This window comes from Sphaerodactylus townsendi, linkage group LG04 (genome assembly GCF_021028975.2).
Source record: "Sphaerodactylus townsendi isolate TG3544 linkage group LG04, MPM_Stown_v2.3, whole genome shotgun sequence".
Taxonomy (NCBI): Eukaryota; Metazoa; Chordata; class Lepidosauria; order Squamata; family Sphaerodactylidae; genus Sphaerodactylus; species Sphaerodactylus townsendi.
The window spans coordinates 122,325,470-122,340,995 of NC_059428.1; the positions used below are offsets into that span (position 1 = coordinate 122,325,470).

The 15,526-nt window shown below is 41.3% G+C and overlaps 1 protein-coding gene across 8 annotated transcripts in view; it reads right to left on the minus strand.

Moving 5' to 3' along the window:
* The window catches only part of LMO7 (LIM domain 7), a 199,779-nt gene that overhangs the window by 73,093 nt on the left and 111,160 nt on the right, over positions 1-15,526 (minus strand). For all 8 annotated transcript variants that reach the window (XM_048492310.1, XM_048492318.1, XM_048492319.1 and 5 more), the window contains 2 exons: positions 1,404-1,434; positions 320-433 (listed from right to left, as the gene is read on the minus strand). In XM_048492310.1, the coding sequence (XP_048348267.1) occupies positions 320-433; positions 1,404-1,434 (145 nt within the window). The remainder of the gene's footprint in view (positions 1-319; positions 434-1,403; positions 1,435-15,526) is intronic.

A 15,526-nucleotide genomic window follows, 5' to 3' on the forward strand; every position in this document is an offset into this window, starting at 1 on the left:
AGAAAATGGCTGCTTTGGAGGGTGGACGCCCAGTGGGGTGGATTATACCCCACTGAGGTCCTTCCCCTTCCCTAAACCCACCCTTTCCAGACTTTACCCCTCAACCCAGACTTGGTAACCCTATCTTTTGGCTACCAACATAAAAGCAGTGAGTATGTATAGAACAAGCAGAGGCTGTGACTTGCCGCAGCACCAGCCATTCCTTTCCCACCAAACAATCAATCGATAAAACTAGTGTCCGATCAGGTTGCCATGCAGAATATGGAAGTACACATAAGACTGTATCTTTGTTTAAAAATGTCACACTTGAACGTCATACCTTCGACAAAGCTTGGCCTAATAATTTTTCAAAGGCTTTTAAATTAAGGTGTGGGCCATTGTAATACGGGTTGCTGTGAGCTTTTCTACCCAGCCAGTATAACGTGATCAAAACCTAAAACAAAACAAAACAGAAGGAATCAAATGAAAGACACTTGCAAGTGACCAAATCAGTCATTGGGGGGTGGGAGTGAAAAATACTACCATAAAATATTGTGTTCAGTTCCAGATTCCCCATAATCCATTCTGATCTTTTATACTATTCTAATACATCACAAGACAGATGTTTTATAATTCTCTTTCAACTAGCTCATGTGATTCTTCATTTTCAAATACCTCTGACAGGTTCTCTTGCAAATAAACAGACAGACAGTGCCTTTTCCAGCCAGTTTATGAATATCCATCTTCGTGTCTTTTCTTAAGCCTGCCCAACACATCCTATAGATGGAACAATATTTCTCATGCATTTGCATGCACAGCAAAAAGACATATATTCTACGGAACAACGTCTTCCCTTTGTACTTTACTTGACCACAGTTTCAGATAGCATATTTTTATTACATTAACCTATCTAGAAACTAGCTGCATCAATGAGTCTTGGAAGGAAACCAGAAGTATAGGACCTGCTCCACTGACTTTTGCACTGAAAGATGCCATAAGCTTAAGCTGAAAACCCTGGGGCAAGAAATAAAAAAACGGTACTCTTAGGACATGCCCATCTAGGGTTCCTTGGGAAAATAGCAGAGGTTCCTTAGTGAAAAGATCATAAAAAGAGTAAATTTGCAAAAAATGTTATTCACAGTATTTAGGAACGTCTGTCCATGCATTAGAAATTTTGAGGATTGAAAGGCAGCATGGTGTAGTAGTTAGAACATCACAGTACAAGGACAATGCATGCAATTACAATCAACAAGCTAAGTAATTCAGGAAACTTTATCTTGTCAAGAGAACAATTTGTGGTTCTGCTTGACCGTTCTCATCAACAACAGCAATAAACCCAGTAAATTACAATTTCAAGTTATTTTAATGGGTGTCAAATGATTAAAAGGACATTGTCACCGCCCCACCTCCCGCCAGAATCTTACATTTTTCACTCTTCTGTTGGTCTCCTCTTGTCTATGAAAAAGAAAAACAAACAGAAAAAGTCCATTAATTTATATCATGATCACCACTCAGTGGTATTTATACATCAAAAACTGACTACCTCAGACTCCACTGGCAGAAGGCACAGAACCACAGAGCCTAGAATTGTAACACACAGATTCCCTAAGCACAACTGCACCCCATTCACTAGGGCAGTGGGTCGGGACCCCTTTGGGGGTCGAATAACCCTTTCACAGGGGTCGCCTAAGACTCTCTGCATCAGTGTTCTCCATCTGAAAAATGGATAAATGTTAGGGTTGGGGGTCACCACAACATGAGGAACTGTATTAAAGGGTCGCAGCATTAGGAAGGTTGAGAACCACTGCACTAGGGGGTCCAATCAAATCACACAGCAAAAAACCATCCCTACATTAATGGGGGAATGTCATAAACTGACCTGCAAGAGCAAATCCCGATTGTGGGAAAAAGTGGGAAATGGACGCCATTCCAATGAACCTACTTTAGGAAACTCCCCTTAGGATCAATAATACACATTTTTCCAGCAAACTGTATCAATTTCAATGTATTGTCAAAGGCTTTCACGGCCAGAATCACTTGGGTGCTGTGTGGTTTCCGGGCTGTATGGCCGTGTTCTAGAAGCATTTTCTCCTGGCGTTTCGCCTGCATCTGTGGCTGGCATCTTCAGAGGATCATGATCCTCTGAAGATGCCAGCCACAGATGCAGGCGAAACGTCAGGAGAGAATGCTGCTAGAACACTGCCATACAGCCCGGAAACCACACAGCACCCAAATGTATCAATTTCCCCCCGAGCGCCAATCCATTTTTAACAGAACATCAAAATGAAAGAATGTCGTGTTCATTTTATGTCCCATATACATGTGTCATACAAGCAGCTGAATTCAGGGGGAAAATGATTAGGAAAAATATTCTATAAAGCGCAGTTTATATGCTTTAAATTGTTTTTGTAAAAATTAGACTTCCTGGTAAAGTCACTCGAAAAGAAAGCTAATTACAACTTGGAAACTGCTCAGTTCAGCTGGTATTGCATTCATTCAGGTTACCAAATTTTATGAATCAATGCATTTCTAGAAATTATCATTGGCCAGGACTTAAAATTAAACCAACTGAGCTTACCCATTAGGCATTTTCTATTATTGAAATAATAGTAGACAATTTTAAAGAATATCATTGGAAAGTAAAATGAGAACGCACAGAATACAGAGAAAAAAATATTAATACTAAGAGTCCAACTTTCAAAATCAAAATGTGTATATGAATTGTTATTCCAATTAACAACTGAAGAGGTAGTATTATAGAAAATCTCTGGTTGATAAATATTTTTATTTTATTTATTTATTTTCAGATTTTTATACCGCCCCTCCCCTGGAGGGCTCTGGGTGGTGTCCAACATAATTAAAACGACATTAGCGGAGCATATAAACAACACATCACATATAATATCAGCGCCACTGAGCATAACATTAAAACTCCATAAAACAGCGTATCATACAAAATATATATTGGCGTCCAGCTTAAAATCTTAATAAAAAACCCTCTCAGGAAGAAAGGAGAGAGAGCGGGGTCCCATAGATGGTCAGGGTCCCAAATATAAAGCTTTACTAATATTTTGTATTGCTGCCAACACAATTCCATTACTGTAGCTTTCTGTACTGCTTTCAATGTAATTTCAGTGAACAAAGTGGAGGAAAACTTTGACAATTGTATTCATTATGAGTTGTTACGCTATGGCATACATTCATGGGTGCCTTGGTTCTGGGAATATATGCAACATGTGTCAGATTAAATATGTTTGAAGGCTGGCATATTACTGTCTCCATAGTTGCATCCACCAAAAACCTCCCTAGGACAAGCTATTCCAGTCCATGATATGTTCAAGTGTCCATGATTAGACTTCCTGAAGCACACTATGCAAACCTGCAAATATCACAGGAAGGTGTTAATTGCTACAGGGAGACATCTGCTTTGATGGATATTCCAGCTTGACTGGCCATTAAACATACTTTGCAAGAATGAGATGCACAGTAGGTTTCATGAGGCTTTGGGGAAGAGAAACAAGTAAATGAGCAATGCCCAGTTGTCCAGGGGATGAGACAAATGACTTAATAGTTTTTATATGCTCACTTTCCCTCTGACCTGTTGGATGTTCCAGGGCTGTTTTGAAGAATTTGAAACTGTTCTGTCACATTTAGGGTTGTTCTGTACACCAGCTTCAGGGGAAAGCTTTTAGTGATCCCTCAGTCCCCACCCAAGACCTGTGTTTGCTTGTTCAAGTATCTTCTATCCCAACAAAGAAGCATTTTGTACCAACACAAAACATTCACTGATATTAAAGGTAAAGGTGGAATCACTGGGTCATTATAGGATCACTTAAAATCACAATGTTTGCTACACTTTACCTCAGCAAAGCTGCTTTTTTTAACCAATCTTGGAAGCATGTACTGCTCAGTCATCCTTGAGCCGGCAACCTGAAACTGACTTCCATTGGACATTGAAAACCTTTAAAAATGTTGTTTTGCTCCTCACAAGGAACCATGACTTACCAATATCCATAAAACATAGGTTGGAAAGAATGGAGGGGTGGAGTGTGTGTGGAATCCAGAAACCTCATCTGGTTCAAAAAGGTATCCCATAACTCACACAAGCTTGTTGAGATTCATACCCACCAGCTTCGACACAAAAAGGGGAAAGCTTTGTGTGCTGGTAGGAATGAAGTTGATGAACAGAACAGTTCTAAATGTAACTGAACAGTTTCAACTTCTTCATAATGGATTGAGGATGTCCCAAAGAAAAATGTTCCTGCGATGTACTTAAAAAAAAACTCACTCAACATTCTGAACATTCTATTACCCTCCTCAAGTGTGAAGCTTGCCGAACCTAACACTTTGTAAGCTTCAGTGACTCATTCTTGTGTTCACTTCCTCAAGGTGACATTGAGTAAACAGAGCTGGGCTGCTCAAATCACACTTGTATGTACATCTGTAAATACTTCTCAGCTTGATCTGAACACAATGGCAAGGCTGTGGCTATACAGCAGGTTAGTTGGAGAATTCAGCTTCAACTGCTTATGGGGGAAAGAGGGTAGAAGAGAAGTGTTTGTCTTAGATTGCCACAAATTATAAACGCCCTAGGAATTCAGTGAAAGTAAGACAGGTATTTGTGCGACCACAAAGCTATTTTGGTTTGAAGTTACATCATTAAGTTTACATAGTTGGAAAAACAAGGGTTACTTATGTTTTAAAGTTATCATTCTTTGGCTATTTATGCACATTTGGTCTCTTAGCCTGAGTAAACCTTCCCTTCGGGTTCGATTCTTGGCTATGCCCATTTTTTCCCTCTTTGGTACTCGCCCCATTGCCAGAACAGAGAATCCCTGCGGGTTCTGTAAACTAAGTACGACTTTTCTCTCCCTTCACAGGGAAAGCGAAGGAGATCACCATGCTTTTAGCTTTCCTTGGCTTTTCTCACTCCTTCCCATTTTTCCCTGCCCAGACCACAGTAGTTTGTCCCACTTTTTGGGTCACCATTTCAGGACAATCAGAAGGGCTTCTTTCTTCAAAAAACATTAATGGTGAAGGTCTATCACTGGAGCAGTGGACCTAGTAAAATTGACAAGGCTGGTCTAGCAAAGTGATGCTAGATCAAAGTTGGCAACAACAACAACAACAACAACAACAACAAAAGGCAACAGGCAATCTTCCCACATGGAGGTTTCATGGATGAATCAGCTCAGCTAGGGACACTCTGCAGGAGGGCAATCTGGATAAACAAAAAAACCTGGGGAAGCCCGTTGCGAAACAAAGGTAGAGAATCAACTGCAGAATAAGTACTGCATGCATAATGGCTTTCATTTACCTGACGGTTTTGGTAGGTTTAGCTGGTGCAGTTCATATGTGCCAGCCAAGAAAATAAAGTATTATATTTTAGGAAGACCCGGCTTCGAGTGCCCTGACCATCTGAGGTTAAATACGTGGCAACCTGAGAAAAGGCCTCTGTGGTCATGGCACCAAAATTATAGAATTCCCTCACCAGTGAGTTTGCCTCTCCATTTTTATCATTGTCTTCTGCCAGCATGTGAATATTTGTGTTGCTGAATCTGATGTTTCACTGACCCTTCCTCTAGTTCACATACTTTTGTATTTTAACTGTGTTTACAGATTATACATTAATTATGTTTAAATGTTTGTGTTGTTCGCTGCCTTGGGGACCCAATAATGATTGGAAAGACAGCTTAAAAGAATGGAAAGACAGCTTCAAATAAGGCAACTTATTCAATCTGTTCTGTTTTTCAGGCACATTTGTTACCTCTGGCCTTTCTCTAGACCAGGGGTCTGCAACCTGCGGCTTTCCAGATGTTCATGGACTACAAATCCCATCAGCACCTGCCAGCATGGCCAATTGAACATCTGGAGAGCTGCAGGTTGCAGACCCCTGCTCTAGACACCCTGTATTCTGGAAAAAAAATCTGAAACCAAAGGCAGCTGTAATTAAATTCAGACACATAGTTATGCTTTCATATGAAATCATATCTACAATGCTTTTGGATCTAATATGGACAGAACTCTTGAACCAGGAAGCAACTATAAAATTACCAGCAAGGAGTATTTACTTGTAAGCCTGGGAGCAGCAGCATCCCTCTGTGCTGAATGGCCACAGGTAACAAACATTTCCTTTATTTTTGTCAAGTCTCATTTTTCTATAATATGTACTAGGCTAACTTTCACGGGGACAGGCCCTCGGTCCCTCCACTACTCTAATTACTTCCTCCGTAAACTAAATTATCTCTCTTTCTGTCCTGTGCGTCACGGTTCAAACAGCTTTTGAAGTTCATCCATCTGCCCACACTATCCCCACCCCTGGACAGCTGCACATTCTCCTTTCCACCAATTGCCAAGTTGAGCCTCCAAATCCCTGCCAAGCGGACATGTATCAATCTGCTCTTGGCCTCGATTTCTGTTGGCCAATCTTCCTAAGATTCCCATGGCTGGGATAATAGGGCAGGGAAGATGGAAACAAAAAAAAAAGGTGAGTCCTCATTGATATTGGCCTGCTTTGTTTTAAGAAACTGACAAGCAACTGAAAAGTACCATGAGCCCAGAGCAGGGGTCTTCAACTTGGTGTCCAACCAAACCTTTCCTGGTGCACACCAACTGTTTGTAGTAAGTGAGTAGGACACATGCCCAGAATGGTTTCTGCTTGGAGATCCAATTGGCTGGGCAGATTAACATTGTTTTAGCAACAGTTACCACTACAGTATTGGTTTTATTCAATACATGAATTCCATTTTCTTGCAATGTTCTCAGTGGCATGAGTGTTATAAGATACCCAATCTCCTGAACAGCTCTGATGTGCTCTTTTGTGAAACTGTTGCAAATTTTATACTGGAAATTAGTAATTTTAACTGTACTTCTTAACCTTGTTTTGTTTTAAAATTTTGTCCTGTTTTGTATGCCAATAAAGGCTTGTGTTGTTGGTATTGGTTTTATTCTCTCTCATTCCTCTTTCAATACATTTTTTAAAGTATCCACTCTCTTCCCCTGCACTTAAGCTTCTTGTATGTGATTGGCTGTGCCTCCTGCAGCAGCCATTTTGTGCTTGCACTCACCACAGTCTTGAAAAGCTTGGGCCCCCTGTTCTTCACCCACCTCCACTAAGGAGGACAGGAAAAGAAGCATGATGAGACACCACTGTGAAAATGTAGGAGTCCTACTGAAAGATTTGCAATCTGAGCTAGCTTTAAGTAGATGCAATTCAACCTCATGGGAGGAGCAGGGGTGTGTATGTGTGTGCTTGTGTGTGTGGGAGGGTAAAAATTTGCTGTGCTTTATCTCACACATTTTAATACATTCTCAATTCAGTATTTTTATCCTTCACCTTTGAGACTCGTCAGGCCGGAAGCCAGATAATCACTCCATGCCACTGGAAGATCTTCCGATTTGAATGTTAAACACATTTATTTAAATTCAGTATTAAGTTGTTTTCCCATGCTTCCTTTAAGTTGGGTGGGGCATGCAGAGCTATCCCACTGTATCCTTGTAACAGCTTCAGCATAGTAGGCTGAGAGATAACTAGACTGAACATTGGTTATGTGGAGATCTGAATCCAGATGTCTATGGCTCAAAACCAACACTGTCTATTTGCCTTAGGGATAGCTGTGCATGCAGTCTGGATGCATGCAAGCCACTTTCACACTGCTGTTTCAAACCAGTTGTTATCTGTTATTTACTCAATTATGAGGAAAGCAACACCAGGGCAGAAGTTTCATATAACATATTTAAATCAGCTAACGATTTGTGTCTGAAGAGCACCGGCTGGTTCAAATCAATCAATCAACCTTTATTGGCATAATAACGCAATAGCAGCATACAATCAACCCCTTTATGCACTTTTGACTGGTTCAAATCACGCCGCTTTCTTCCTGCTTTTCTCGCAACGCATTCTGTTTTGTTTTGTTTTCTAAACATTCCGACTTTTGCGCTATAGCACTAGATCAGTATAGCAATTAAGTGAGATGTTGCCAGCATTCGGCAAGCATCCGGATGTTGGCAGTAAAGCACTGAACTGCTGTATTGGACTCGTCCTGTAGCGCAAAAGTTAGAACATTTAGACAGACCCAAAACAGAATGCACTGCAAAAAAGGTGGGTCTAAGACTGTATATAATGTTCATAAATTCATTCTCTAATTGCGGGGTGGGGGGGGGGATGGCACATAACAACTGGCTGCTAAAATGGGTTATAAAGGTTATAAAGGGAATACAGTCTCATCATGCGTGTATCTGTTTGGAGAGTATGAAGTTTTGTATGACTTGCGACTGCAAGCAGAAATCACATCTTTAATGGTTTGTGAGGGGAGAAAAGCCAGTTATCTAAAGCAATACCATTATGTCCACAAGAGTAATCAAACTGACAGATATCAGGAAGAGAATGTTGTGAGTACTGACATCAAAGTAGAAGGGCAAGAATCTCTCCTTAAATTGATTTTTAAAAAGGAGCCTTGTCAAACAGCGGCAAATATCCATCACTTCTTACCCAGCCATTTCTTTACGGAATGCACCCCGCCAACCTATTTCCCTCCAACACTTCCCTGCATTGTTGGAGCTTCCAAAACAGCAGATCAATGCAAGCGAAACCAGGTTCATTTCAGGATGTTTCTGTTGCTCCCTTTTCCCTTGAACAATAGCCACTGCAAAATGAATGCACACATATGTTTAAAAAAATTGCCACTACACTGTATGTGTATGTAAAGTACTGTTAAGTTACCACCAACTTATGGGAACGCCTTAGGGTTTTCAAGGCAAGACATTAACAGAGGTGGTTTGCCACTGTTTGCCTCTGTAATGACTCTGGACTTCCTCGGTGGTCTCCCATTCGAGTACTAAACAGGACTGACCTTCACTGCTCCCAGATCCAATGAGATCAGACAAGGCTGGACCATCCAGCTCAGCCATTCCCGGGCAAAACTGCACCACCTAGCTCAGCTATTACCGCAATACTGATAGGAGGAGAGCTAGTCTAAATTTACCTGCTTTAGAAGAGCATTTTACTTATTTTTTCCTTTCTAGCCAATCTAAAAGGATGAGGCATTTTTAACTTGCCTGATTGCTTTGAGCTGCATTAAACATCTAAATTGCTCATCACTCTGTCTGGATGCTATCTTTTTGCTAATGACTAAATACTAAGTACGTGAGACATTTGGACAGACACTGGATAGGTGTTTCCCCAACCTTACTCCTCCAAGCCATGTAGAAGATTCAGGGACATAATTGTCCAAGTGCCAAAAGGCTCAGATTCCAACCCAGACCAAAGCAGACGTGGAGATTTTTCACTTCCTTGCTCAATCCATCTTCCCACCCCAGAATGGCCTTGTTGGGAAAACTCCTCCTGCAGTGCCAGAGCCCCACTCAAAATCAGGCCCCACAGCACTTGAATAGCTTTGTTAAATTTATTACAGTCAATAAACCTGTGTTAGACAAGACAAACCACGTATAGATAAATCCCAAAATAAGACAGTCTTGGGGTGTTGTGGGTTTCCCGGGTTGTCTTACCATCCGAAATAACTGTCCTTTAAGTTTACATACAATTTTCATTTTAAAATACAGATTTTAGGATTGTCTGATTTTTACATCTGAAAACGTCCGCCGAAGAGTTTGGTACCTCCAGCATCACACAAGGGTTTTATCTCCCAACAGAAACTGAATACAGAAATAATCCGATCTATCTCTCAGTTTCAATAGAAGAAGAAAAATCCTCCGTGGCTGCTAACGCTGATAATATTGACATAAGGGGATATACTGTACAGTTTCAATATCCTGAAACAGCAGACTTGGATAATAAGCTCCCCACAGATGCTGTGCAGCTGGAGGGAATGCAGATGGGGTCAAGAGAACCTCGACTCAGCTCCTATTCACATGTTTTGCACAGTTTGGCTCTTATACTGAGGCAGACTTCAAGGTCAGTAATATTTACTTTGATAGCAAATTTCCAGAATCTCACCTGGAAGTAGTAGGTCTTTCAATTCCCCCAATGCTTCATCTTTTTAAAAAAAGGCAAAAACAGAGATGCCAGAAATTTAACCTAAGACCTTTTGCATACAAAGCAGATGCTCTATCACTGGGCCACAGCCCCCATAATCTCACAATCCCTCCACGTGTTGTCAGTGGCGGAGCTAACAAGGGAACGGGGGAGGGGTGTTGGTATCCCACTTTTCTCAACAGAAAGGAGTCTCAAAGTGGCTTACAAATTCCTTCCCTTCCTCTTCCAATAACAGATACCTTGTGAGATCGGTGGGGCTGAGAGAGTTTTGGGAGAACCATGTTGGGCCCAAGGTCACCCAGCAGGCTTCATCTGTAGGAGCAGGGAAACAAACCCAGTTCACCAGATTATAGTTGACCACTCATATGGATGAGTGAGGAATTGAACCCGGTTCTCCAGATTACAGTTCACCTGCTCTTAACCATCACACCACACTGGCTCTTTTGTATATAAATAATACATCAAGGAATGTAAGATCTTCCTTCTAGAAACCAGGTTTGCCACTAGTACCACAGGAATGAGCGTTTTGAAAAAATGTTGTGCATTGCTCTCCTCAGCTGGGTTGAAATCCATATGATGTACTCATGTGTATAGTTTTAAGGGAGCCCAGCCTAGCTGGATCCTGTCAGAATCTGGAAGCTAAACAGGGTCAGCCCTGGTTAGTGCTTGGATGGGAAACCAACAAAGAAGTTTAAAGAGGCAGGCAATGGCAAACCACCTCTGTTAATCTCTTGCCTCTTCAGGATTGACATGTCAGCTGTGACATGATGGCACTTTCCAACACTGCCAAGAACTGATTTCTGTTTCCTTCTCAAGACCTGTGTAGGAAAGGCCACTCTCAGTCCTTGTGTTTTGGTGTTGAGGTTACTGTGTCTCGGGGCTCTCCACTGGCAAGGGTTCTCTTGCTTTTGTAAACACTAAGGATGTCAAAGTTACCACAGCCACTACACAGCGCTGAGGGGTGAACTGGGAACAGGATAGGTAAGCTCACCTTGACCCACCTCACCTCAGAAGATACTACAAGTCCAAGCAAGCAAATCAAGGCAAGAAAGGGTATAAATAAATCACTTCAGTAAATGTCACAGGAGGCCACAGAAAGTCAAGTCATAGATCAAGCCTGACAAGAAATTTTTATAGGAACCTCTGATCAGGCCTATTAATTTTCATGCAACCTTTAGCCAGTCTGACTAGCTCTCTTTTCGGCCCTGGCTCAAGCCTGGTGAATGATATGTCAAATGAGACCAGGATTCTGCAGGACTTATCACAGTTCCACAGTGCTATTCTAAAAGTTATTAAATCAAAATAATAACCACCACCACCACCACAGAGCATAGCCGAAATCCCCAGGTTCCAAGATCATTCAATAGACCACCGCCGCCACCACCACCACCACCACCACCCCCAGTTCCAAAGATGCCGAAACCTAATTACAAAGGTGGACAGAATATACCATACAGGAAGTGATAAAATGAGCAAGAAATATTTTTGAAAGACCTTTAGAATAAAAAAAAAGTCAGAATTCCTAAATATTCTGCAGAACTGAAGTACAAAATTAACAGATCGGATATTGTTTTGTTTACAGTTGAATTTGGCTATGGGGCATCTAGCTTCCTGTAGACAATTGCTGCACTACTAATTATTTTAAAACACACACTGGGGACATCTTGGATCCTCCAGCTAATGGCACTGGTGGTCTCATAGTGTGACAACATGTGTATGGCAGGGTTTTTAAAACAATTCTTTCTTAATTCTGAGTATCTTTTACCTACTTCAGGAAGGTCAGTGATACACTTCATCATCTGGCCCCAAGGGAAGGAGGCTTAAGATATATGTCCATACATAAATGACACTATCTTACATCGAATCAGACCCTTGGTCCATCAATTAGTATTGTCTATTCAGACTGATATCATCAGTCTATTTTCTCAGGCTATGGTCTTTCACATCACCTACTGCCTGATTCTTTTAACTGGAGATGCTGGGAACTGAACCTGCAATCAAGCAGATGTTCTTCCCTTAACTCATGGTTTCTTCCCCAAGACTTTCTGGATAATGCATACTCGTACAGCAATTGCAGTCAGCATACTAATTCATACTAACAGTCAACTGGCTGTGACATTCTCTTAAGTCCATCCAGCTAACTACAATCCAGAGAACACCACATGACCCAATGTCTACGGTCAAGCCCTAAACAATAAACACCTCTATTCTAGTCCTTCAGTCAGGGACAATGATAATGAAAAACATGCCTAAAACTATAGCACCAACACGGGCAGTCAGGCAGCTAAACAAGGCCAGATGGATATCCCAGAACCATCTTCTATTGGACAGGCCCTGTTGAAGCAGAAATAGAATGTCACTGGTAGTCATCAAAAGCTACTTTTAAAATCGTCTCCCAACCTACCAAGAAGAATTTACATCTTCTCCTGGAAGGTCGCCCTTTGCTCTCATAGGCTTGAGGAAAGAAGTTGAAAAGGGAGTCTTGTCTTCATTTACAAAGTACCGTTGCCAGAAGCAAATTCTCACCAGAAACAATAGGAAGTCCAGGTGCGGCCTCTGAAATTAGCTACCTCTGTCCCTGCTATCTACTCAAGCAGTATCACAGGAATGACTGTATCAGTTACACCATCGAGATGTATTCACCAGCCATTATGGTGTTATGTTCCATTTGCATTGGTCAAACTGGTCCATCTCTACACAAAGGAGAGCAAATGGACACAAATAAGACACTAAAAATGACAACACTTGGGAACCATTTGGAATTCTCCAGGCATTCAGTCACAGGAGATTTCAGCAGAAAACAACATTCCAAAAGGGACATTTCCAAGGACAAGATGATGAGCGAAAAATGGAAACCTGCATCCTGATGCCACAGAATTATTTTCGATTTGCACAAGTTAATACATCATGTTGTTTTCCTGGACGGCCCATTGACAGCAATGCGGCAGCAAGATTGGAACACCCAACTCCTTCTAAATCAACAGGCCTAAAGCGCAAATAACTGGGTAGAAGGAAACACCCAAGCGCTACAGTTCTGCATAGAGTTCTTCCGTAAAACTCAAGTCTCAATAGGCCACAATTAAAAGTTCTAGCACACTGTATAAAAGAACGTTAGGAAAACATTATGTGAACCCAGGCCAGTAAATTTGACAGTGTTAAACTCTAACGTGCTGAAGAAACATCCACTCGTAAAAATGGAAATGCCAGGACACTATAGACCTAGAAACCAGTGTGATGTCTCCTCTCCAAATGAATATATCTTCCTTCTTGCTTAAGAAGAGAAAGGAAAGGATGAGAACATATTGTTAAGTCAGTGAAACACAACCACCTTTTTCACATGCCCCAACGCAACAAAAATATAACAGTGAATGTCAATATAAAGGGAAAGTTATTGTGGTTACAACAACTCAAGTTGTCAGCAACAGAAAACCATTTCACTAGTATGTACATCTTATTTTGTACATACTCAACTTCAGGGGAGGGAGGTGGCTCCTTCCTAACCATCAGCTGTGAGATTTTAAACATCACACCCTAATAATTTGGTACGTTATTCAGCAGTTTAAAAATAAACGCACACACTCTTCGATTATCACATACCTGAATATATTTGCTTGGCTAACTTAATCTTGCCTAGATATAAAGTTACATGAGGCACAGGACCAGACTGCCAGAGTAATTCTTCTCAAAGATTGTGGGTACAAGCCAAGACAAGCTTATCAGAATCAAAGTTATTACAGCATACGCTCACGCCCTTGCAATCTGCAAAACCCCAAAGGGTTTCAAGGAAGGGGCACATTGGTTCATATGCAGATGCAAGTTTCTATGCCCTTTTGAATAAATGTAAGAATAGCTTGGATCAACAAGGTGTGCACATGTTTCAAAAGTTCCATGGTAGAGCAGTGATTTACTTACCAAAGGTCCCAGCTTCAATCACCATTTAAAATAGCAATTAGGTGCTAGGGGATGTGAAAAACCTTGACTCAAGACTCTGCCAGTCAGAATAATGATACTGGCCTTGATATAGACTACCACCATTTTTGAGCCCTCAGACACCTTTGGAATTCTGGGGCAGCCACAAAATAGTTGCCACAGGAGGCAGAGCCCACCACAAAATGGCTGCTGATTCTTACTTCAGTCACAAAGTGAAGATCCTCATGCTGTAGTGGCAGCTGCTGCCAAAGAAATATTTTTTAAATCTCTTCACAGCCATCAAAAGGCTTCCAAGGCAAAAGCCCCCACCTGTCCCTACTCACTTTAAAAAAAAACATCAGTGAGTATCAGGAAAGGTCACTGTGGGCACCATGTTGGAAACCCCAATAACAGCCAATGGTCTGACTCAGCATAAAACAGCTTCCTGGGTTCATTCCTTGACGGCAAGTGATCTTGCCCATGGTACACACCTTTTGATTTATTTTTAAAATCCCACACATTTTCCCTGCTATTTTTGGACAAACGTGTGACTCAGAATAACTGGCCGACCTGAACAACAGTTGATTTGACAGACCTGATTGAGATGTCGGAAGCCTGAAAGAAAGAGCAGTGAGATAAAAGTCAAGCGCTCTACCATTCAGTGTCCTGTAAGGTCTTTCATACAATTCATAGTCTTTATATTACTAACATAATTTCATGCTGAATTTTTGCTACTCGTGTGTGTATGAACTGTCACAGATCAGTTACTGCAGACAGACCCTTCATACTGCCCCTATGTCAACATAAATGCCTTTTCAGTGGAGGCCAGTTGATAGCTATCAAGTGACACACAAACATTAAATGAACCAGCCTTGAGATTATTTTAAACTAGCAGTAAAGATGCTGTATGAAAAAAATACAATGGACTCAAGAAAACTGTTGGTGGGGTAACGGCGAGCAGTGGGAGAGAAAGGTGATCATGCGAGAAAGTAACCATCATGTTCTCCTGTTTTGTGTTGTTTTTGCCCATTCTGGTTAAGCCTCACACCCAAGAGTGACAATTGGTTGGAAGTGAATCATCGCCACCATGGCTTGCCTTTTATATAATAGAATAAGTTTATGTTCATTTCTTACTTCAGAATGCAGCAGAGTCCTATTGGAACAGACTAGGAGTCCTTTTGCCTGCAGAGCAACTTCTCACTGCAGAACAAGATCAATCAACTAGCAGCCTTCAGGAACACTGCAAACCGTGTATAAAGGCTGTAGCAATGTTGGTTTATAATCATTTAACACTTAAAACCATCTTTTTATCTGACTGGGTCTCTTGCTTCTTCTCTCCTCCACTATACCCTCACAAACAAATCATCCAGGAAGTTTCCTGGCAAACAAGGATTTGAACCTAAATCCCCCCAAATGTAGTTTCAAGCTTAGCCAAAACAGAACTGGCTCTTGTTTAAAGAACGAGACAGATTTGTGATCTTCTGCAACTTTCTGGCAGTTATTACTTTTAGAGTAAGGAAAAACAGGTATAACCTATGCCAGCAAGACCCAGGGATCCTGAAAATTTGCAAAAAGAAAAATTGATTGCCATTCAAACTTGCTGTGCCACATTTGACCTCCGTTTGTTTGAAGTTCAAAGCAAAC